Source organism: Rhinatrema bivittatum, chromosome 16 (genome assembly GCF_901001135.1).
Source record: "Rhinatrema bivittatum chromosome 16, aRhiBiv1.1, whole genome shotgun sequence".
Lineage (NCBI taxonomy): Eukaryota > Metazoa > Chordata > Amphibia > Gymnophiona > Rhinatrematidae > Rhinatrema > Rhinatrema bivittatum.
Genome location: NC_042630.1, coordinates 18,036,501 through 18,061,111, shown reverse-complemented (window position 1 = coordinate 18,061,111; position 24,611 = coordinate 18,036,501). Strand labels below are relative to the sequence as shown.

The following is a 24,611-nucleotide window of genomic DNA, read 5'->3' as shown; positions in this document are numbered from 1 at the left end:
GCTGCCACTACACCCACCGTAGGGGGCGGGCTTTGGCTATCACTGCCGCACTTGGCTTCCTGCACCCGGCTGCCTTTCAGCTGCTTAAGCAGCAAAGTCCATGCTGGGAACCGGCTACCGGACCAAGGTTCACCTCTGAGGGATCTTGGAAATCACCTCAGGAATTCTCAGCTGGGGGAGGGACCTTTAGGTATCACTGCAGGAGAGCAGGGCTCAGTCTTTTCTCCAATTTAAATGTAAAATTTCTCCTTTTAAAAAGTACAGCAATCCCCTTAAGGAGAGGTACATCTACCATGTGCTGGAGATGGAGAACTACTCCGGGGGAGAATGTAGGTTGACAACAGCTTTGAAATGACTCTGTCTACATCTACGGGCAGGGGAGCATAACCCATTGGTCCTAAGTTCATCTTGCTACATCCTAGGAAACACTGTTTTTTGCCCCTAGGAAAATGCTGGTAAGAGTAGACACATGGTGAAATAATGCACCTACCTCTTCCCATTTGGGGCATGGGTGATATGCAGGTAGCCCTTTCACGCAGGGCTGCGAGCCAAGACCTTTGCAAACTCAGTTCCCACCCATGGCCTCTGTTAATGTAGCTGAGCATCTTACTGTATAAATGCTCAAAATCTAAAATATATACCCTGCTTCCTATTGAATACATTTCTTGACTGCTTTTTTGTGCGCTAATATTCCCTTCATCAGTGATCCAGCTCACTCTAAAGGGAGTTTCTTGGCTGCAACGCTACTGCTTCTCCTGGGCCTACGCTAATGTTCTTTTGCGGTGAGGAAGGGCCTCGATGGCGCCATGAGCTCCCCTGCACAGCGCCCAGAGACAGGGGGATAGGGAACAGGCTGACCCAGAACTGGTTTTACTGGGTTCCACATGCACCAGATCTAAAGCCAGGACCGGCTCAGCCGCCTGGTAATCCCGCACCTGAGGGATCCGAACGGGAGTCCCTACAGGGGCTCAGGGCACGCCCCCTCAGCGCGATGGGCGTGGTTCCTGGAAGCCCCGCCCCTGCACATGACTTTTCTGACGTGGCACAGAGCCTGCTTTCAAAAAACTTCGCCCCGAGCCCCGTCTCGGGAACGTTCCACGGCCGAGGGCACGCCCCTAGAAGCCTTCCCATTGGTGGAGGCGGGGGCCTCGAGCAGTGCGGCGCTATTGGCTTTATCAGGTGTCCGTCCATCGCTGATGGGCGGGCGTGGAGGTGCAGAAGCGTGTCGCGATTGGTCTTCGGGCAGCGCTAGTCTTCCTTGCGCGGACTGTGATTGGTCAGTGGGCGGCCGCTGTGGGCGTCTGGGAATGAGAGTTAGCGTTTCCCCCGCGTCTGGGTTATTGTCAGCGGGGAGATGGCGGGTCTGGGAAGTCTTTTTCTCTGCTTCCTGCTCCCTGCAATTCAGGTAGCTGCTGGCCGCGGCGGCTCTCCGGAGAAAGAAGCCGTGAATACGGGTAAGAAGATACGCGCGGGGGTCCCTATCCGCGAGAGCTGACGTTCTGCCCACGCCGCTATAGGAAGATAAACGGGAGGGGGTGGGCTCAGACTGAGCTAAGGGTCATCAGGGGCTCAGCCAAGCCTAGAGTTTGCAACCCCCAAGTGCATTCTGGGACTTGTAGTTCCAGGTCAAGAAACAAAAGTCCTGAGCTAAAAGGGACTTCAGGGGTTTTCAGTCTAGTGCAGGGATGGGCAACTCTGGTCCCTGAAGGTCCATAAGAGGTCGGGTTTTAAGGATTGATGAATATAAGAGATTTGCATGTACACAGCGTCAATCGTATGCAAAGTAGGGGCTGTCTCTGTATATTTGTTCAGTGTTGTGCATGTCTAGTAGTACTTTAGAAGTTATAGATTTACTTATTTATCTCGGGCATATTCATTCGGGATATCTTGAAATCCTGACCAGTTAGGGTCCTAAAAGCCCAAAGTTCCCTGCTCCTATACTAGAGTCACAGAGAGAGCGAGGTGGAAGGGGACTCTGGAAGTCTTTAGTTTATTGTTGTTGAAAGGAAGCTATCAGTGGATTTTATTTTACTGGTGGGCCTCCCCTGAAGAAGCAGGTATCATTTAATATTGCCTTAGTATTTTAGGACAAATTGTTCTATTGTTAGAATCCCAGATCTAGTCCATCCCTTGCCTCCTGGGAGGATCCACTGGACCTGATCAGTAGTCCCAGACCGACGTGTGCCTGACCTATGCCTAAAAACGTCCACTGACTCAGATCCTCCACCGCCCCTCAGGAACTCACCCTGCTGAATGACTCCCTTCACAGCTAGAAAGTTTTCTCCATGCAGCAGCAGACCAAAGGCCTCTCCCTCCCCACTGGGGAAGCAGTTTCCCCCTGCCAGTTGCATACTAGTGGACTCAAGGGAGGCAGGATAAAATACTCCAGGGATTCTGATAACGTGACTCGCAGCCAGAAGAAGAGTTCAGCTCATCCTCCTCCTTTCAGTCCTCATCTCCCAGCCAAGGGCTCAGATAGCTGTGGATATATGTTCCACCTTCTGAACCCCCTGACAATAAGGGGGCAATCCAAAGGAAGCAGGAAAGGTAGAGAGAAATAGATATAGGGCAGAGGTGTGGGCTTTACTCAGCTGGAAGAAGAAAAAAAACCGAGGGATGATGAGATACTCTTGCCCTACTTAAATGGGGATTACAGCGAGGACAGGGAATGACTGTTCCCCATCCGTGCTTTAGGAAGCACAAAGAATAAAGAGCTTAGATTACAGCAGGAGAGACTGAGCTGCGACATTAAGGAGTGATTTTACTCTCTCATGAGGGAGGAGGTCATAGCTTCAGTGTTTGCTCCAGATCGGGCCATCAGATGTTTGTGCCAGTCTGTGTCCCTTTGTCTTCTCAGAGTATGGGAGAGAGATCAAAGACAGCCAGAGAGAGAAGAGGGAGAATGGAGGGAGGGGCGCGCGGGCTGGGTGTGCCGCATGAGCTGGCAGGGTACACATTCCAGCATCTCTGCCCCGCAGGTGTGCATTCCCAGCCAGATACTGGGAGCATCAACCACAGCTCGAGCATTGTGCAGGCTTCTATGTCTTCTGCCAGTAACAGTGCTTGTGTGTGTATACATACAATTTTTAATCCTAATAACTTTGCAGGGTGCTTTCCAAGTTTCTAGCTGAGAATCTTACTTGCGACTGGTGCGTGTGGCTTGCACTGCCATTGCCCGTGCTATTCAGGGACGGGTACGTGAGCCGTCTCACATATCCCTAATGAATGGTTCTCGCCAGCGTCTGGTCTCTTTCGGAGTTCCACTCCCATGGGCTTCCTGTGTCTCAGTTTAGTCTCCTCGTCCTTCTTTTTCCAAAACACCACACTCTCTCCTGCATATGTGAATCCCTATTTACTTCTTACGAAGCAGCTGTTCCTGATTATGGTGAAGAAATCCTTAGATTGATTACCTGTCTCTTTACAGCCCCCCCCCCCCCCCCCCCCCCCCCCCCCCCCGATGGCTGTCATTCAGGAGAATTGCAGTTTGCCCTCTGTTGTAAATTATGCCATCTGAAATTTCCGTGACAAACTGAAGTGCTCCTGATCTGTCCCTGTGAATCAGAATGGAGCCCCGCGGGTGCTGTCCGTGCATACGGCTCTGTGCCTCCCTGCAGCTGCACATGTTAATGTCTGCCCTGTAACCCCCAGGTCACATCTGCTTGTTTGCTGGTGAAAATTTCAGGGGTTTTTTTTTACACTCTTGACTGCTGCAGGGAGAGAATTTCATCTGGTGCAAAGGGTGTGGGCTCTGTCAGTAACTGCCTTCGAATGGTGGGACAGGCATCCTTGTGTTGGTGGTGATGGGCTGCCTGGAGCATGTCCGGGATCTGCCCCCATCAGCCAATCCATTTGCATTGTCCAGCGATGTCTGCACCAGAGAGAATCGGCCTGAGCTTCCCCATCCTGTTCCACCCTGCAGGGAGTCCGCCCCCCATTTTGATGTAATGTTTGTATTCCACCTTTTGCCACTTCAGAGTGGATTACGCTCGGGTACCGTTGGTATTTTCCCGTCCCTCGAGGGCTCACAATCTGAGGGCCTGATTTTCTTGGGCTTTTCTCCCATTCTGTGTCTATGGTTAGTTAAATGAGGCCCTGAGTTGGTTACCTGAGGAGGGAGTGGCAGTGGGATTTGAATCCGGACTCCCCCTTCTGCGTGGCAGCCTCCTCTTCCCACCTTCAAGGGCTTTTATTTTCCTTGCCCCACAGATAAGTTATTGGTGATCACAGTTGCCACTGAGGAGACGGAAGGGTATCAGCGATTCCTGCGCTCCGCCAGATACTTCAACTACACTGTCAAGGTATGCGTCTCTCCGCCTCTCCCTGTGCGTGGCCGTCTCTGGCTCTCGCCTGTCTAGCCCCATGAGGGCCCTTTGACAGTCCGGGAGGTGGCACTTTCATTCCTTCTCCGGTGGAAGGAAACGCCCCTCAGTGTGTCCTTTCACTGAGCTGAAACCCAACCCCTGTCCTTGGTCCCTGGGCATGCTTGACGTCCTTGCTAGGAGTAATACTGGGGTGGGTGGGGGGGTTTCATCTGGGCCATTGTTGTTGAGAGTTACCCAGAGGGGGGGGGGCACCTGTATGAGCAAGGCCGTCTGGGGGCAACCATTCCAAGGAGTGACTTGGATGCCAGTGTGGGCAAAATCATCTGGACTGTCCCATCGGGTGCCAGGGTGGGTGAAGGTGTCCGGGGCATTGTTGCTGGGGAGTGTCCTGTTGGGTCCTGGTGTGGGCATGGGGGCATTGTCACTGGCACACTGCCTGGTGCCGGGTGTGGGTGAGGGAATCGTTGCTTGGCGTGCCCAGCCGGCTGGCGGACTTGAGCAAGATTGCCTTGCCCAGCTTTGCTGAGAGTGCCCGGTCGGGAGTTGGGGGTGAGGGATGTTACCTGAGGCATCGTTGCTGGCAGTGACCCGTTTTGGGCGAGAGAGTTTGGTGGCATGGTTACTGGGCGTGATCCACCCCGGTGCTGACTCCCTCTCTCCCCCCCTCGGCAGACCCTGGGCCTGGGAGAGACGTGGAAGGGAGGGGACGTAGCCCGCACTGTGGGTGGAGGGCAGAAGGTTCGCTGGCTGAAACAGGAGCTGAAGAAGCACGCTGACCAGGAAGACCTCATCCTCCTGTTTGTGGACAGGTGAGCTCCTCTCTTCCCCCCTCCTCATGAACCCAGCATGTGCCGTGCTCTTCTCCCTCAGCCAGTGTGGTTATCCTATGTATAAGGCTTGCTAGGATGCTGCCGCCGTCTGTTAACGCTCAAAAAGCATTAATTTCTCTGCCTTTTCTGGGGTATCTGGTGGCTGCTGTCTCGTCCTTGGCCTCACCTCCTGCTATCCCGCCCGACGTTCCTTCAGGGAAAGCAGAATTTATGGAAAAACGTAAGAAGGATCATCGCGGGCCTTGCCGTGAGCCCCTTCGCGCGAGTTCGCTCCTCGCTGAGAACCACGCGCTCGTGGAGGGGGGGCAGCGGCCGGTCCACGCTGCGGGGGAAGCGCACGCAGGGTGGGAAGCGCACGCAGGGTGGGAAGCAGGCCAGGGCGCCTCCACGTGCACGTCGGCACCAGCGGCAAAGCCTGAAAGCTGGGGTGGGGAGGTAGGGACAGCCCCCACAGTTAGCTCGCGTTCTGCCCTTCACGTTGAGGCCTTCCACACTCGGTGGGCGAGGGCCGCCATGGACGGATTGAAATCCCCCCCCTTCTCCGTCGGAGTCACTCGCACACTTGTTCCGAGTCTGTCACGCACGCGCGCGCTGCTCCTGTCGCGCTCCGCCTCCCTCTCATTTCCGCTCTCTGTACGTCTCTTGTGCGAATGGGCTTCTGCCTCCCGTCGTTCTGGTATGGACACTTCCACAAATTCTCAAGGAAACGTTTGTATTTCTGTCCAGCGGCCCAGGAGCAGATCTGCCGATACTGCTTGGGATGCGTGGGCCTGCAGGATGCAGCGCGTCACGCCACCTTCTCCCGGGGGGCTGCAGCTGCTGGGAAGCAGTGCCAAAGATACAAAAGCCGCTGTCTGTGAGCTGTAGGAAGAGAAAATAGCTTTGGGAGGGGAAGGAGCTGCCTTGCAGTTTTCCTCTTGCTTCTTTGGGCTTTCAGCTCAATCGGAACCGGCCCCTGCTTGGGTTTGACCCCACACGCCTTAGTTACCCCGTTTAACCCCTCTTGTGGCCGGCTATCCCAGGCACCGGTAAGGGTCGCAGTTGTACGATGGCTCTGCTAGGGCTGTGAGTGCTACCCCCCCCCCCCCCTCAGGAGCCCCAGCTGATCCAGGAGTCAAACTGTGGACTTCCACACGGCGGCGCCCGGCACTGCCCCTCTGCCGTTGGTCCGGCCTAGGAATAGCTTCTGAAACAATTTTTCTAGATTAGATTTTGAGAAATACCCGCTACAGGCAGCGGGTAAATAGGACCAGTTCTTGGTGGCTAGAGCAAGAACATAAGAAATTGGCAAACTAGGTCAGACCAAGGGTCCATCGAGCCCAGCATCCTGTCTCCAGCAGAGGCCTCTTCAAGTCACAAGTACCTGGCAAATATCTTGCAATGTACATTCAACAAATCCCATGCTGGTAATAAACAGTGGCTGTTCCCCAAGTCAGCTGGAGTAATAGCAGTTTATGGTCGTCTCCTCCAGGAACCTGTCCAGCTACGCTAACTGCCCTAACCACTGGCAATAAATTCCAGAGCTTAATTGTGCGTTGAGGGAAAAAGAACTTTCTCCGTTTAGTCTTAAATGTGCTACCTGCTAACTTCATGGAGTGCCCCCTTGTCCTTCTGTTATCTGAAAGTGTAAATAACCGATTCTCATTTACCCGTTCAAGTCCTCTCAGGATCTTATAGAAGCAGCTGCTCGGCGTCTCTCCCTGTCAGACCTTGGCTATTTTCCTGGCCTGACAGTTTGTCCGTGTGTTTGCCAAAGTAATATATAGGGGGGGGGGGGGTGGGGGGGGATGGAAAACATTGCTAAGCACAGAAGGAAAAGAGCAGAGCGTTCCCGGGTTCTGGGGCGTTTTGTCTCGGATCGCGTTACATTTCTGGCCTGCTCGCAGGATACGACGGATTTTGTTGTAGTATTTCCTGACCCCCCCCCCCCCCCCCCCCAAGATTATCTATCTGGACTCTCTGCTCGTTCTTTTGTGGAAAGATTTTGACTTTCTTTCTCAGCTTTTCTGGCTTTTGCACAGCATCTCCCCTTCGCCCTCGTCTGCCCCCAGATAATGTATTCTCCTTTCCTTCTAAGGTTGGCTGCTGCTGCTCTCTGCCTCTGTCTGTCTGTTTGTTTTATGTCTGCCAAGCCGAGGGGGCTGCGAGCGCTGCTCTCCCAGGGGCCAGCCGCGGCCGGCCTGACTCTCTCTCTCGCTCTCTCTGGCTCCCTCTCCCTCCAGCTACGACGTGCTCTTTGCCGGCAGCCCCATCGAGCTGCTCTGGAAGTTCCAGCAGCTGAAGAGCAAAGTGGTCTTCTCCGCGGAGAGCTTTTGCTGGCCCGAGTGGTCGCTGGCCGAGAAATACCCGCCCGTCGGCTCCGGCAAGCGCTTCCTCAACTCTGGAGGTAGGCTTTCCCTTCTGCTGCTCCTCTCCCCCTAACCTCCCCTTCTCTTCACTATTCACACACTGCCCCCTTCCTGCGTCTGGATCCTGCCTCTCACCGTTCCCTGTGCCCGTTTCTTGCCCCCTGTGCGCAGGCTTCATCGGGTACGCCCCTTACCTGCAGAAGATTGTCCAGCAGTGGAAGTTTAAAGACGACGATGACGACCAGCTCTTCTATTCCCACGTTTACGTGAATCCGGAGCTCAGGGTGAGTCGGCGGGGGGTGGGAGGGGGCTGGGCAGGTGCTGGGATTGCTTGGTTGGGTAGGTGTAGGGCTTCAGGGACGTCCCTGAAGTCTTCAGGGACGTGTTTGGCCTAGGACAGGTGCGCGGCCGGGGGGGTTGTTTGGAAGTGCTGGGCCAGGCGAGCATCTCTCTCTCTCTCTCTCTCTCTCTCTCTCTCTCTCCTGACAGTTTCTTCTCTTTCGCTGTTTTTTTCAGGAGAAGTTTGGGATCAGCCTAGACCACAAATCAAAAATCTTCCAGAATTTAAATGGAGCCCTTGGTGAGTGAAAGGGAAGGGGGGGATCTCTCACTCGCTCTCTTTTTGCGTGTCTGTGTCTCGGTCTCGGCCGTCACCCTTGTCTTCCTCTCCCTTTCAGACGAGGTTGTCTTGAAGTTTGAGAAGACCCGCGTCCGTGCCCGGAACGTGGCTTACGACACGTTCCCCGTGGTCATTCACGGAAACGGCCCCCACTAAGGTAACCGCACAAGGGGGGGGGGGGAAGTGCCTGGGAGGATGGCGGGAGGAAGACGACCGGGTCTCACCTCCACGCGTGCTCTTTCCTGCCTCGTGTAGCTGCAGCTGAACTACTTGGGCAACTACATCCCCAACGCCTGGACCTATGAAGGGGGGTGCGAGGTGTGTGACGAGGACCTGCTGGATATCTTTGCGCTTAAGGTGAGCCTGAGAGGGAGGGGATTGCCCCCCCCCCCCCCCAGCTAAAGCCCTTTGTGTTTCAGGTGTGAGGCACCCACAGCCGCCGTGTTCAGATCGGTGGGTACGATACGGGGGAACCTGCCTGTCTTCCCTCTGGCCTCGTGTGCTATCACTTGCTCTTCTCCCCTTCCCTGTTTTGTTTTCGTTCGTTTATTAAAACTTTATTCCCTGTACGTACCCGGATCCAGGGTTTTGCCTCCCTGCCAGCAGATGGAGACAGAGGGAGTTTCATTGACCCAGATCCCCCCCCTTCCCGCCTCACCTGGGGCCACATCGCTGCTTCTCTCTCCTGTAGCAGCGCCAGAAGACGAAGAAAACTCCGCTCAGGAGGAGGAGGTGGGCAGGGAGCTGCTGAGGGCTCCCCGCTGATTTTTTTTTTTTTTTTCTTCAGGCGCCAGCACAGGAGAGAAGTGGCGCAGCGGCCGCAGGCTCCGGTTTAGCTATGGGCGGCGGCGCCACTCCAGCGCCTCTAAGAATGTGGTGCCGGAGGCAGCTGCCTAGGCCTAACTCCGGGCCTGCAAACTGTACAGAAGGAGATGCAGTGCCAATAGGAGTCCTGCAGACGCGCTCCTGATAACAGATGGCCCTCTCTAAATCTAACTTACTGCTACTACCATTCTGTGAAATATCGTCTCTTTTTTTAATATTAAGCACTTTGTGTATTTTTTTCTATTACTCTGGCAGCAAATTATCGCACAAATCAAGTGACCTGAATCTGTTACTCTCTTTCCCCCCCCCCTGTTCCGGGTTTGCAGGAGGATGCTTACCCCCGCGTGCTGCTGGGGGTCTTCATCGAGCAGCCCACCCCTTTCCTGCCTCAGTTCCTGGAGCGTCTCTTGACGCTGGACTATCCACGCAGCAAGCTTCATCTCTTCATTCACAACAACGTGAGTAGGGTGCAGGGGTGAGAGCCAGTCCGGAGCTCCCTGGGGGTGGGGGAGGGGACGGCTAGCTCTGCCGTTCGCACTGCGACCACCGCACCGGTCCTATATGTTATGCTGTATTTACGTAAACGAGAGGGTTGTATTTCTATTAATATATATGTATTTTTTTTGTACTTGCGTTGGTTAGGTAATTGCATGACTCGTAGGCCAGTGGCTTGGGGTAGTTGTGCGATTGGTTGGTTAATTTCTTACCATCGTTTATCGCTGGAGCTTGAGGCCTCGGACGTTTTTGTCTCCTGCAGGAAGTTTATCATGAGCACCACATCCAGGACTTCTGGGAGCGGCACAAGGAGAAGTTCCCCGCTATAAAACTGATCGGGCCCGAGGAGGCTCTGGGCCAGGGAGAGGCCCGAGACATGGGCATGTGAGTGCGGAGAGAGAGAGAGAGCCGGGGACTCCCGGGGCCCAGTCTCTGTCTGTCTGTCTTTCCGGCCTGTTCCCTGACGTTCACCTCTTGCCTCTCCTCAGGGACCTCTGTCGGCAGGACCCCAGCTGTGACTATTATTTCAGCCTCGACGCGGATACCGCCATCACAAACCCAGAAATCCTGCAGATTCTGATCCAAGAGAACAAGTGAGTGAGTGGACGTGCTCCTCCCCCCGAGGTTGAGCCCCCGCTCAGGGGCGTCGGAGCCGGAGATGTAGATGGATAGAAGGTCGGGAGGGGGGGAGAGGTGGCTTATAAATCGGAAACGAGGAGGTGTCCCTGCTTGCCAGGTTCCTGCTCGGGGCCACCATTTAGATGGCTTCACTCTCACCACCTCCCCTCTCTCTTTTCTCCCCAGGAAGGTGATTGCCCCCATGATGTCGCGGCACGGGAAGCTGTGGTCTAACTTTTGGGGGGCTCTCAGCCCCGAGGGGTACTACGCTCGCTCGGAGGACTATGTGGACATCGTGCAGGGCAAGAGAGTGTACGGCCTGCCCTTTAATGCTTGCTCTCTCTTTGTTGCGTTTCCGTTCCCTGAAGACCCTTAACTCTGTTTTGTTTTTCCCCCCCCTTACCCTCTAGTGGGGTGTGGAATGTCCCCTATTTAACACAGATATATCTGGTCAGAGGCGAGACGCTACGGCAGGAGCTGCAGGGGAAGAACGTGTTCACCATGGAGCATACGGACCCTGACATGGCCTTCTGTAAATCCGTGCGGGAGAAGGTGAGCAGGAGGCGGAGAGTAATGGCAGACTCGCAGCTCGGTCCCTTCTTCTTCCACGAGCACAGGAGGCCGGGGGGGGGAAGGGAGCTGGCAGTATGGCAGACAGACAAACCTAGTGACCCTTTCTCACCCCGCACTTTCACACTCCTCTGTATGAACTACTCCATCTGGTTCTATCGCATTGCTTTCTGTTCTCTTGCAGAGCGTCTTCCTGCACATCAGTAACAGGGATGACTTTGGGAGACTGCTTTCCACAGCTCGCTACAACACCTCTCACCTGCACAGTGACCTCTGGCAGATCTTCGAGAACCCCCTGGTGCGTGCACGCCCCTTCCATGGAGCTCTCCCTGCAGGGCCGGGAGCAGCTTGCAGAGAGTGCGGGACGAGGGGACAGATCACATGCGCGCTGCTGAGCGTGGCTGCCTGACATGAGTTTTATCAGTCATATCTCTGTTCACTGTGTATAGTGCTGCATGTGCGAGTGGTGGCATGAGGGCAAAATCCCAGGGGAATTCTTGAAAGGCTGAGCAGGGAAGGGGGTGGTAAAGTCAAGAGTTGTAAATTTCATCTCTTACGTTTCAGGACTGGAAGGAAAAATACATCCATGAGAATTACTCCAAAATATTTGAGGGGAATTATTATGAACAGGTAAACTTCCTGCCGGGGTCGCCTTTACAACATCCACGCCGATTGCAGGCTGAGGATAGGGCAAATGAATTTGGTTAGCACCGAATATCACAGCCAGGTGGTTAGATTTGAGTTAAAAGCCAATTTTAATGTCCTGAAACACTGGGCTGTAATATTCGGTGCTAACCAAATACATTTGCCCGCCTAAGATATAATTGGGTGGCCAGCAGCCTCCCCTGTGTTCCGTACACACTGCGGGGAGGTTGGACAGAGTCCCTGGCGCACTGCGGCTAGCACTCTAAGTTTTAGGAGGTGGGGGAGATCTGAGGCTGCAGGGGTGCTGAGCTGATCTCTCACTCTCTCTCTCTCTCTCTCTCTCTCTCTCTCTCTCTCCCCCCCAGCCCTGCCCAGATGTGTATTGGTTCCCCATCTTCTCGGACACAATGTGTGATGAGTTCGTGGAGGAGATGGAGAACAACGGCCAGTGGTCCGGGGGCAAGCATGAGGTAAGTGTGGGAGCGGGGACGAGGTGCCTCCGCGGCCCAGGGTTTCATTTTTCTGGGGTGCTATAAAAGCCCCCCCCCCCCCCCCCCCCCGTCCATGGTCTTGGCGGCCATGCTCTATAATTTTGCCAGATAAAGCCCCGCGCTGCCAGGTGGCTCTCTTTGCCGACACGTCGCGCTTATTGGTGGGGGAGGGGAGTTCCTGCTTCTCTGGTTCCTCACTCCCCCTCCCCATTGCTCCGATTCCTGCAGGACAAGCGTCTGGCCGGCGGCTACGAGAACGTTCCCACCGTGGATATCCACATGAACCAGGTGGGCTTCGAGGGGGAGTGGCTGAAGTTCCTGCAGGAATACATCGCTCCGGTCACTGAGAAGCTGTACCCCGGCTACTATACCAAGGTACGGGCCTGGGGAGATGGGATCTGAACCTGGAGGTTGTCGTGACTGGGCTGGGGCCGGGCGCCCCCTTCCTGGGGCTGCTTTTAAATTGGAATTTTCTCCCCCTTGCTTCGGTCATTGCCTTATTGAGTTTAATTTTTTTTTTTTTTATCTTTCCCTTTCTCTGCTCGCCCCGATCTTTGCATCTCAGGCCCAAGCCGTCCTAAATTTTATTGTGCGATACCGGCCTGACGAGCAGCCGTTCCTGAGGCCACACCATGACTCCTCCACGTTCACCATTAACGTTGCCCTGAACCGGAAGGGCATTGATTACGAGGTGAGAGGACCCCCCCGCACCTCCCGGCACGTGAGGAAGCCTTGAAGCGCTCTGTTACAGACTGGACAGAGCAAGCACTGCTGCGGGAGTCTGCTCCCCTCCTTTTATAGGGGAAGGAGACATGGGGGATACGAGCAGGGGTTACAAGAGAGAGAGAGGAGAAGTTAAGGGGATAGGAGAAGGAGCATGGCTGCCTGGGACACGGAATGAGGGTGGTGGGTGTCCACGACGCCCTCCCGGAAGATGTGGCGAGGTCAGGAACGGGAGCAGAACTCAGAAGAGCCTGGGATAAGCGCGGGGAGGATGGCTCGTGGCTGGAGGCAGGGCATGAAGAAGGGAGACGCCGGGTGGTAACTGTGGTGGAACAGTTTTACAACCCTGGGCACCGGGCGGGGCAGACTGGACGGACCTTCTCGGTCTCCGTCTGCTCTCGTTTTCCTATGTAGCTTTGCAAGAGCTCGTGCAAAGGGACCGTGGCATGTGACGGGAAATGAGGTTTAATTGGGGAGGGAGGGTTGGGTGAGAGGAGTTAGAAGGGATGGTCTTCATGGCTGCATTTCTCTTCTTCCTGCAGGGAGGTGGCTGCCGGTTCCTGCGCTATAACTGTAAAGTGGAGTCCCCCAGGAAGGGCTGGTCACTCATGCACCCCGGCCGCTTGACCCACTATCACGAGGGGCTGCCCACCACTGCTGGCACACGCTACATCATGGTCTCCTTTGTGGACCCCTAACGGAGTCTGGGGGAGGGAGGGGGTGGGGCGGGAGGGGGCGGGGCACGCTGCTGTTACTGTGAAAACCTTGCAGGAAGGAAGAAAATCCTGCCCAGGCCAGGATTGGAAGACAACCCCAGGGAGATAAAAGTGGCTCCCCTGAGGTTACACACAGTTGGTGACGGAGCTGGGGGAGTAGAGCTGAGGCACTGGGAAGCGGGACCATCCTTGGAGTGGGTGACATTGGGACATGGGCCCTGGTCCGAGTACTTTGCAGGGTCCCAAGCTGCTCCAGTACCCCACCCCCCTGTTTTGAGTGTCAGTGGAGGTGGAGACCTCGGCAGCTACAGTGACACCTGGTCCCATGAAGGCCTCCCTCCAGCTGTCAGTCTCAGGTGGGAGGGACCGATTCATCCTGGGCCCCCCTAGGATCAGCCCTGACCAGAACTGAGGCACAGGGAGAAAGTGACGGACCCTGAGATCACACGGAATAGCAGAGCCGGGCTTAGAACCCAGCAGGTTTCCGAGCTCCTTGTCTAACGTTGAAATTACTCCTCTTGCACTTTGATGCCCCTTCTTTCCTGACAGAGCGGGCGGGGATCCTCTCCAGCTAAGTTTTGTCTTTCCTGTCCCCTCCCTGTGTGTTGTAAGTGAGAGGGAGGCGGGGGCAAGAGGTCAGACAGGTTTCCCATTAATTAAACCTGGCAAACATCGGAAACCATGTGCTTACGTGGCTGCCCTACCTAGAAAAGGGTAGGCAGGAACCCCCTTGCCTGCTCAGTTTCAGGAGAAGCTTCTTAACCAGGCTCTTCCAGAGCAAGAGAGTTGTGATGGGGATACAGGAAAATTTGGTTCTTACCTGCTAATTTTCATTCCTGTAATGCAGCAGATCATTCCAGACCAGTGGGTTTTGCCTCCCCACCAGCAGAGGGCGTCGGAGAACAAAACCTTTGGACACTGCTACATGAGAGAGAGTGTGCCACCTGCAGACCCTCAGCATCGGCCTGACCCAAGCTCTTGAAACTAAACTTCAACCAAGGGCAAGCCCTCCCAACTAACCAGTGGTCTAGGTCGCACAAAACCAACGAAACCTACACCGGTAAGCCACCGGCCCTGCTGTTCAATAGAAATCCAATCATTCCTTCAGAATACTAAAACGCTCACAGCCAGTCTTTCGGAGTCGGAAAGGGATAATGGGCCTCTGGCATGATCTGCTGTATTACAGGAAGGGAAATTAGCAGGTAAGAACCAATTTTCCTTTCCTGTACATACTCAGATCATTCTAGAGCAGTGGGATGCACCCAAGCCACCCTACACTGGGTGGGCCTCCGAAAGACCCGCACGCAGAACACTCTCACCCAAAGGATGCCCTCAAAATTCTGGTCACCGCATCTCTAAAAAGATATAATTGCGATGGAGAAGGTACAGATAAGGAGAATGGAACAGCTCCCCTATGAGGAAAGACTAAAGAGGGTAGGGTTGTTCAGCTTGGAGAAGAGACGGCTGAGGGGGGATACGATAGAGGTGTTTAAAATCATGAGAGGTCTAGAACGGGTAGATGTGAATCGGTTATTTACTCTTTCGGATAATAGAAAGACTAGGGGGCACTCCATGAAGTTAGCATGGGGCACATTTAAAACTAATCGGAGAAAGTTCTTCTTCACTCAACGCACAATTAAACTCTGGAATTTGTTGCCAGAGGATGTGGTTCGTGCAGTTAGTGTAGCTGTGTTTAAAAAAGGATTGGATAAGTTCTTGGAGGAGAAGTCCATTACCTGCTATTAAGTTCACCTAGAGAATAGCCACTGCCATTAGCAATGGTTACATGGAATAGACTTAGTTTTTGGGTACTTGCCAGGTTCTTATGGCCTGGATTGGCCACTGTTGGAAACAGGATGCTGGGCTTGATGGACCCTTGGTCTGACCCAGTATGGCATGTTCTTAAAATCTGGTGGAAGTGTGCAAAGAAGACCAGACAGCCACACAACAAATCTGAGGAGAGAGAAGCTGATACTCTGCCCAGGAGGCTGCCTGTGCCCTTGTGGAGAGGGATCTCAACCCCACAGGAGCCTGCTTTCCTTTAGAAATGTATGCAGAAGCGATAGATTCTGGAAGTTATCAAGAAATGGTAGCTTTCGATGCTTTGTCTGCCTTCTTGGCTCCGGCAAATAAGACAAAGAGATGGTCTGACTGTCAAAGCATTAGAAACCTCCAGATAGCGGAGAAGGACACGCTGCACGTCCAACAAATGCAGCTCCCTCTCCCGGGAGGAATCACGGGACCAGTCCGGAAAAGCTGGAAGATCCATCGTCTGACATGGAAAGAAGCGACCACTTCGGCCATGAAGAAAGAAACTGTTTTCTCAAGGATACCCTGTCCTGCTAAATTCTCAGGAAAGGATCTCTACAGGATAAGGCTTGCAGCTCTGAAATTCTCCGTGCCGGACAGCCACCAGGAACACCGTCTTCAGAATCAAATCCTTCAATGACGCCCTCTTCAACGGTTCAAATAGTGCTTCGCATGGTGCACCAAATTTAACCTCTTCTCCGGGCATACTTTGCACACTGGTGGACGCAAATGCTTGTGTGGGTACCAACTGGCTCTTCTGCAGATTGATAACCCAACCAAGAGACCGTAGGGTGGTCATCACTCTCTGGAGAGATCTCTCTCGCAGTCCTCCAGGGACTTCGCCTGGATGAGCCACGAAAGGACTGCAGACGACCAGAGTTTTGCCTGGACCCAGGGGGAGGAACAGGCTTACCAGAACGAAAACGCCTCTGGCAGCCTATTGCCCTTAAGTCTCCCCCAATAGTTTCACAAACTGGTCCAAATCCACCCCAGAGTTTTCCCTTGAAGGGGAGATTACAGAGCTGCACCTTAGAGGACCAGTTCCGTAACCATAAAAGCCTGCGAGCCGCCACAGAGGAAACCATGCTACGCGCAGGGGTGCAAACCAAATCATAGAGAGCATCCGCCACGTAAGCCACTCCCGCCTCAAGGCGGGCGGCTTGCAAGGTCAGAGAGTCTCCCACTGCTACCGCCTCCACAACCTTCTGGACCCAACCCAGACAGGCTCGCTGCATCATGCCGGCGTACGCGGCCGCGTGGAGACCTCAAACGCTTCAGCTGAATTTCCAGTTTGCGGCCCTGCTTCCCCAACCACAGAGATTGTCGTCGTCTTTGTGACTGCCGAAACAGCCGCATCCACCCATGGCACTTTCAGAAGGTCTCCAGCGAGAGGGGGTAAATTTTTGCCATCGCTCGGCCCACTTTCAAGCCGGAATCAGGAGAATCCCACTCCCGTGTCACCAACATCCTGATCTTCGTGGGCAGGGGAAAGGCGGTTGCCGGTCATCGCAGACCATCGAGCACCCGATTGACTCCCTCACTATCCGACTCTTCCTGGGGAAACCTTAACCCCCAACTCTTCTAAAACTTGGGGAATCAATGGGCGCAGCTCCTCCAGCTTGAACAGCCGCCCAACTCGAGGGTCACCCCCCCCCCCCCCCCCTCCGGGATTGGGAATCCATCCAAGGCCGGGTCATCTGTGTCGGGATCTCGCAGGGCTGGGGAGGGATCAGATCCCAGGTCCATCCCCTGCGTGTCTGGGGGGCCACCTTACAGCGCCCCATAGCAGGAGGCCGGGTCACCCCGCGCCTGACAGAGCCCCAGGAGCAACAGAGGATCCTGAGAAGAACATTTGGATCCCCCGCTGGACAGGTCCGCCGAACACTCCACTGCCCTTCTAATTCCAGATCTGTGATTGGCCAAAAAGGCCCGCTGAAGAAGCAGCACAAATTCAGGCGAGAAGGCCATAGGCTACTCCCCCCACCGCCTGTAGGGGCTCGGGCTGTACAGCGTCGGCCAGATGCATGCAAACCAGTTCCATAGGGGAAAGGGAGGGGAGGGGAATTCCCCCCACCCTCCTCCTGGCACCATGAGGGCAGGAGCCCTGGCCAAACGGAGGCCTAGCCTAATTGAGCGGCCCCCTCCTCTCCCAACCCGCCGTTAACACAGAAGGAACGAGAATCCAACCTGCCCCCTGCCGCACCCTAAGCGCGGCAGGTGGCCATCTTGGATTTTGGTGCCATGCAGCAAACCACGGGAGAGCTCTGATGAAAATGGCACCCGCCAAACAGGAGCTGCACTCGGCCACCTGCTGGTGGAACAAGGCTCCGGGGCCCATAGCTGCCTGCCCCGAAAGCGTCACACCGCGGGACGTCAGAGAGAGAACCAGCGCGCACCCCGAAAGAGCAGAGGGAGCCCCAGGCACTGACCGGTCTCCTCCCACTCGGGCCCCGACTAAATCCTGAGGCCTAATTGAGGAACGTCTTAGGTTCTGATAAAATCACTTTTTATTTAAAAAAAAAAAAATAAATAAAAACTTTAGCCAACCTCAGCAGGACCAGAGGAAACCGGGAAAAGCTTCGGAGGCCGAGGGAACCAGAAGCCTCTGGTTGTCAGGCCCTCGGGCAGGGTGTGGGCAAAACACAGTCAGGGGTGTGTAACCCTCCGGCGCCCAGTTCCACTGGAGCGATGGCCCGCAATGGTGCCTAACACCTCGGGGAGCAAAATCTCAACTCAGCTAATCTAAACTAACTACACTTTTTTTTTTTAAACTAAACCCTAGACTGCAGGTTTGCATCTCTACCATCTGCTGGAGTCAGAGAGATACTGGGGGTCTGCAGGTGGCACTCTCTCTTACGTAGCAGTGTCCAAAGGTTTTGTTCTCTGACTCCATCTGCTGGTAGGGATACACAACCCACTGGTCTGGAATGATCCCAGTATGGACAGGAACACCTGCTGCCAGTCCTGCACATCTTACAAATTTTCTTTTTTGTGCCCTAGTTTTCTGCAGGGACAGTGTCCCTATGAAATCATTGTGTGCTTGCCTGAATTTGTCTCCTTATCAGTGTGCCCTCCCTCAATCCCCTCCTACCCCCCTAATTAAGGAAAAATGTAATCTTGCGTGTCAATTTATTTTCCTTGAATCCTGCTCGACCACGTCAGATGCATGGTATTATGCCAATCTGCCAGCAGAGGGAGCCAGTGAACCACAATCTCTCTAGTGGTGCAACTTTAGTCACTTGCAAGTATCCATATGTCAAAGCAGTGGAGTGGAATAACTCCCTCTGAAACTACACGTTCCCTTTGGAAGCTGAGGGAATCCTCCAGTAGCAATCCCTGTCCCAAATTCCAACAGGGAATAGGAGGGGAGCAGTAGAAATAGAAACTAGCCAGAATGGAGATAGACTGCTCCCGTTCTTCTGTAAGACCTTCCAACGATAAGTAAATGCAGCCGCTGACTTCTGTGCTGGTCGAGCAGGGTTAAAGGAAAGGAAATTTAACAGGTACGATTAAATTTTTCTATCCTTATGACTGCTCCATGGAGCAGCTGGTTTTAGAACCAACAAGAGAGGCGACTACTCTAGATCTGATCTTCACTGGGATGCGGGATCTGTTGTAAGAAGTTACAGGAGTGGGCAGCTTCCCAGAGTGCTCAGTCATTTATGTTAAATTTGAAGGGAGAGCATTGAAGAAAAATACCACAGTTCCATTTAACTGTATAAAGGGAGATTGATAAAATGAAGAAATTAGAAAAATAAAACTAAAAGGGAACAGGTGCAAAGGTTAAAAGTTAGCATGGGGCATGGATACTGTTTAAAAACAGCATCTTTGAAGCCCAGACTAAATGTATTCCAGACATACAGAGAGAAGAAAAAGCCACTACCAGCATGGTTAAGTGGTGAAGTAGAAGAGGTTATTTAAAACCAAAAGGACATGTTTAGTGGAAGGTAGATCCAAATAAAGAAAATAGGAACGAGCATAATGCTGGCAAGTTAGAAGTAAAGGATTAATAAGGCAGGCCCAGTGAGGCAAAACCTGAAAATTAATTTTTTTTTCAGGTAGATTTGAAACACACAGCCTGTGAGGATGTTGGGTGGACCACGAGATAATGGAGGGGTGATTCAGAGGAACTGAATCAAATCATGTTGAACAGGGATGATGTAAGATAGCAAATCGACACACTTAAAAAAAATCACTGGGACTGGCTGGAATACACCCCTGAGTGTTTTGTTTTTTTTGCAAGAGATTACCAGACTGATTGCTGGTAATCTCTTGCATTCAAATCGGGATTGGAGGGTAGCCAGTATCATGCCTGTTTTTAAAAAGGACTCCAGCGTGAGCGGGGAAACTACAGGCCATTGGGGCCGAGCTAAGTCATAGGAGCTATTCCGACGCACAAAATTACTGGCCAATCTGAATAGACGGATTCGCAGGGCAGAGCCTAGGTTAGAACGTTTTGAAGGGGGGGGTTCCAAAATCCTGTTGAGAAGAGAGAGTTAATTAAAATGTATCTGGATCTGACACAGTCTCTCAGGAGAGATTCATCAGGAAATGAAGTCGTAGGATAGGAAGCAATATCCTTGTGTGGAGTGGTAACTGGCAGGGGCCAGAGGGAAACGGTGGATCTGCACTAGGAGTGGTGCTTTCACGTTCATAAATAATCTGGAGACAGGAAGGACGAGCGCACTGCTCGTATTCCCAGATGGCCGTGATGATGATAGTCGGAGCCGCTCGATTTCCCTAGCCCCTGGTGAGCTGAAGGACAGGCCCCAGTGCAAAAGGAAGGTACGCGAGGTCGGCTTCCACGGTGGCTGTAAGTGTCTGCAGGCACTTCTGAGAGCGGCAGAGGGGTCACAAAGGGGGGTGGCCTCTTTCTTTCCCTCCGCCGGTTGCTCTTTACGAGGGAGGGAAAGCGATGGCAGGGTCCTGTCCACTTCTGGTCCTGCGGCAGGGTTACCAGCTCCTACGACTACTGTTTTTTACGAAGCAGGCGATCTTCAGCGGAGCTCTGCCACCGGGATGCACCTGTCCCCTAGCAATTTCCCAAAGCCCACATCCGTGCGTAGGGCCTGTGAAAAGTCTTCAGATTTTTATTTTTTTTATAGGCAGAGACCTGGGTCATGGAGCCTGAGCCCACGGCGATGGTCACAGCCATCAAATGTATTTTATTTTTTCTGCCACCAGCAAATGGTACTGACTGTTGGTAACCTTTCGGTTTCTGCTTCTCCCACTTCCACTGATTTTCACCCCCTCCCTCCCGTCCCCACAGTGAGGGAAGCGGCCCTGCATCCTAACAGCCTGGTGGGCCCCTGTGGCCATGGAGCACTAGAGATGCTCAGCCTGAGGGGGGAGGGGTTTCATTCTCATTCATTTGCATCGGATTAAGCGATCATTTTCTGTCTCTGAAGTTGATGTCCCGCTGCCTTGCTTGTGTACAAAATGCATTTTTAAGTTATTGGTGAAGGCGGGAGTCTGTTTTTATATGAAGATTTTTTCAGTAAAGTCTGATTTATAACAAACCTGCGTGTGGGTGCAGATCTTTTTTTCCTAGGAGTGCCCCTCAGTGGTATTTGCTCATCGAGCTGCATCGGAGCCCGACCTTTGATCCAGTCACAGCCCTCGAGCCACGAACTGCATTCTCCCTTTGAAACCCTGGGACTTTGAGTTCGGCCACGGGGTGTTGCTGTTGGGTGATGACCAGCCCCTCCCCTCTCCTTCGTGGCTGAGAGAGCCTCCTCCGCAGCATCCCCAGCCCACCCACGAAGGAGGAGACTCCAAGCCAGCTCCCACTCCATGGCAGTGTCCACCACCAGGCCAGTCCTAATGTGTGGGGAATTAAAGGTCAGCAAATGAGTTGGAGGGGAGAGCGTTTAATTCGACCAAATCCATTTGGGGTCGGTTTCTGCAGGCTTTGCTTCCTTGATCTGCTCAGCGCAGAAAGATCTCCCAGGTACCGGGCAATGAACAGATTGCATTAGGAAGAGGGGGTTCGTTCTTTTATGGCTATAGCTTGGAAAGCAGAGGAGTGGAGGGGGGAGAGAGTGGTGGTCAGGGTTCCCTCTAATTGTTGAAAGGCCACGTGCCCAAAACACTTCTTTTGTGCAATGTTTTCTAAGCGGAGTTGAAATTTGTGCGCTGCGAATGCACATCAGCGGGATTTTTATTTTATTTTATTTTTGTGGGCACGCGGTTCACGACCTGCGCACAGCGTTGAGGGGACAGGGGGTGGTGGTGGTTGAGCTTGGTGAAAGCTGGAGATGGAGCGGGCTAGAAATCTGAACCTGATCTCATGCGTTCTTCTGCAGCTCCACAGGTGCAAGGCCTGCCCTAGCCTCGGGCTGGAAGCAGTGTGCGGGTGACAAAGGAGCCCTGATCTTTCAGTGGAGATTACAATGTAATCCAGGCAAGCGAAGGGGGACCATAAAGCAGGGCGGAAAACGCAGTGGTGTTGGTAAAGGGTCTAGGTGATGAGTGGAGGTCGGGAGGAGGGGTGGTGGGAGAGGGAAGGTGAGAGGAGCCTGAGCTGGAGCTGACTTGAGAGGGAGGGGTAGCATGGATGTGGCGAATGTTGGATGGATCTGTGGCAGAGACATCTGGGAGGAGCAGGTTGCAGTAGGTTAAGGAGGAGGGGATGAAAATGGTGGGATTCTGGTGACTTAACAGAAGGAAATGGCACATTTTAGCCGTGTTTTGGATGGGTGTAGTGGATGCGGGGGGAGCGTTGACCCTGAGCGTACGGGCTGCGGGCACTGGAAGGATGATAGTGTTAGCCACAGGGGGACATAGCTTTGAAGGGGAAAGACGAGGAGTTCCAGGGTGAGAAACGTAGAAGCGCTTGGCAGGTGAGGACCTGTCAGCCGCTCGCCTCTGCCTGCTTGCCCCAGTCCCAGATGTTAGGGGCAGGGGTGCCAAACGTTTATAGGGACTGGAGCATCTCTGTTGCTGCCCTGCCTAAATCGGGGCCTGCTGCCGCATGGCTCATCTCCTCCAGTGCTGCCGGTTCTAGGGTGGCAGCTCCTCAAGATTTTAACACAAAATTCACAGGTGGGGCTTCCTGTTGCTATGGAAACCTGGGGGCGGCGGGAAGTGCACGAGGGCTGCAGGAGGCTCCCTGATTAAATTTGTTTTTTTAAATATTGATTTACTGCTGCTGCCCTGGAGCTGGCACCACTAGAGGATGTAGCTCTGGCACACGAAGGGGCAGTGGGGGAGATGCCTTGAAGGATTTGGACAGGAATAGTCGTCCCCCATTACCTATGGGTGCTTGCCCCCTACCTCCAGGCGTGGTGCCGCAAGACTGGAGAAGAGCGGTGGTGGTGGTCCCGCTTCACAAGAGTGGGAGCAGAGAGGAGGCTGGAAACTAGCGGCCGGTCAGCCTCACCTCGGTGCTGGGGATATTAATGGAGACTCTGCTGAAGGAGGGGATAGTGAACTCCCTACAATCCAGTGGGTTGCTCAATCCGAGGCACCATGGATTCACCAGGGCAAGGTCCTGTCAGACAAACCTGATTGATTTTTTTTGATTGGGTGATTAGAGAAGTGGATTGAGGAAGAGCGCTCAATGTGATCTACTTGGATTTTGATACAGTCCGGCACAGGAGGCTCGTGAATAAAATGAGAAGCTTGGGAGTGGGCGCCAAGGTGGTGGCGTGGATTACAAACTGCATGACTGAGAGGAGACAGCGTTGATGGTAAATGGAACCCACTTTGTCCTGTGACCTATTAAAGGAATGGCCTTCCAGTGGCGATGGTAGAGACAAACTCTTATCTGAAATCATGAAAGCCTGGAAAAAACCCAGGGGCTTCTCTGAGAGACTGGGGGGGAATTGTAAAGCTGAATTAGTGGGGCGGATGGGCAGACTAGGTAAGCCCGCCGTCACAGGTCGAGAGTGAGGTATCATCCCCGGCTCATTTTGCACTGACCTGACAAAGGGAACACAGTCCGCTAAAGTCGGTCACAACAAATGTATTAAGTTAGCCCAATGAAAAGGGATCAGAGAAATGACAGCAGAAAAAGACCAGTCTGCCATCCAGTCTGCCCAGCAAGCTCCCACGCTTATTTTCCCATACTTATCTGTTTCATCAACCTTGTTGGTAACTGTTTGACTCAACTTTCCTGTCATCCCCTGTCCTTGATGCAGAGGGCAATGTTGGAGTTGCATCAGTTTGGATCGCAGTGCTATCTGTCAGCCACCACAGATGACCACCCCCCCCTCCCCCCCCTCAGCGTGGTGGCAAAAAATTGCCCCTGGAAGCCAATACTGCTATTGCCCCTTTCACTGCCACCCCGCACCTCCTGTGTAGTGGTGCGGCCCCTGATTCTGTAGCTATGGGGAGGAGGGGGAGCACCAGCATCATCGCTGCTGTGCACCAGTGCCCCCTCCCAACCTGCCTGGGCTTCCTGGAAACCTGCAAGGGAGGAGGATTGGGCTACTGGGTGGACCCTGCCTGCCAACCTACTTCTTTGGTAGAGCTTCCCCAGTTGGGTGGTGGTGGTGGTAGAGAGCACAATGGAAGGGGAAGGGGACCTCCTTTACAGACGCCTACAATCAGCGCGGCCGCCAATAGAGGGCAGCATTTCTCCAACTCAATCCGCGCACGCTGCCTCCTCTGCTCTCGGCCGTGAGGATAAGCGTCCCCTGGGCGGCTCTGCCGCCGTACAGCGCCGCGTACCCAGAACTGTGCGACGTGAAGACTAATCATCGCCCAGAACTAAGCCTCGTCCGGTGCAACTGCATCATGCTGAGTGGGCTTTGGAAATCATCACGATCGTGCGGCTATAGCGCTGTGCTGCCTGCCACACGCGGGGCACGGCGAAGCGCAGGAAAGCCTCTCCCTCCCCCCCCTTACCGGAAAAGCAAGCTTGGAAGAGGGTGAGGATGGGGGCGGCCCGCCTTCCTACCTGCGATTTCCTCTCCTCCCTCCCTATCTCTCGTGTGTGGAGGGGGAGGTGGGAGAGGAGCCGGAGACGTGCCCGGCGCCTCCCCTCCCTCCCTCTATCTCTCTCTCACACACACGCACACCAAGCCCAGGATTCCCATAGGCAGCCCCGGGCTCGGCTTCCAACAAAGGGAAGCGGCCCATCGCTGCCGTCCGGAGCGCGGAGGAGCCGCCCCAGGGGAGCAGGGTAAGAGCGGTGGGCACCCCGGATCCCCCCCACCCCCACCCCTGATCGCTGCAGCCAGCCCTGGGGCAGGGATGCTGAGGCCGCCTCTGCAGCAAGGTGACTCGCCGGTGATAACGGGGCACGGGGGGGTCCACGCCACGCGCCGCCCCGGGCTTCAGTGATGGACGGGGGGTGTTCCTCTCTCTGTCTCTTCCGGACTGGATAACTGTGCACTCCGGCCGGCCGTGGGAGGAGAAGGGACAGGCCTAGCGTGGGGCAGGAGAGGGCTTTGGCACGCATTGAATGAGAACGAGGGGGGGGGGGGGCAGTTGTTGTTGCTGCCCCTCCTTGGCAGTAATTGTAATGGGACTGGGGTACAGGTACCCCCTTCTCTGCTGCCCTCCCTGTGCTTAATTACTCGCAGGGTAGGGATGGTATTTCACAATTATTCCGAAGGATGGTCCTGTGCCTCGTATTGTCTCATGTGAACCGGC

At 54.1% G+C, this 24,611-nt stretch overlaps 2 protein-coding genes across 5 annotated transcripts in view; both read left to right on the top strand.

Annotated features, from left to right (window-relative positions):
* The first annotated feature begins 1,310 nt into the window (after positions 1-1,310).
* Positions 1,311-13,201, top strand: LOC115078351 (multifunctional procollagen lysine hydroxylase and glycosyltransferase LH3-like). The gene is given in 20 exon segments (XM_029581248.1): positions 1,311-1,454; positions 4,207-4,298; positions 4,995-5,131; positions 7,375-7,538; positions 7,672-7,784; positions 8,017-8,080; positions 8,178-8,263; positions 8,265-8,276; positions 8,375-8,476; positions 9,271-9,402; positions 9,702-9,823; positions 9,928-10,032; positions 10,244-10,369; positions 10,468-10,609; positions 10,812-10,925; positions 11,192-11,257; positions 11,638-11,742; positions 11,992-12,138; positions 12,329-12,454; positions 13,029-13,201. Coding segments are annotated over 20 exon segments (2,211 nt in total). The 5' UTR covers positions 1,311-1,354; the 3' UTR covers positions 13,185-13,201.
* A 10,464-nt stretch (positions 13,202-23,665) lies between these two features.
* The window catches only part of LOC115077996 (rho guanine nucleotide exchange factor 15-like), a 67,469-nt gene continuing 66,523 nt past the window's right edge, over positions 23,666-24,611 (top strand). Inside the window, exon 1 of one of the 4 annotated variants that reach the window (XM_029580514.1) lies at positions 23,666-23,884. The gene's annotated coding sequence lies outside the window, so the exon portion shown is untranslated. Of the gene's footprint in view, positions 23,885-23,910; positions 24,235-24,611 lie in introns of those variants that run through there. The other 3 variants (XM_029580511.1, XM_029580513.1, XM_029580520.1) reach the window with 3 other exon arrangements.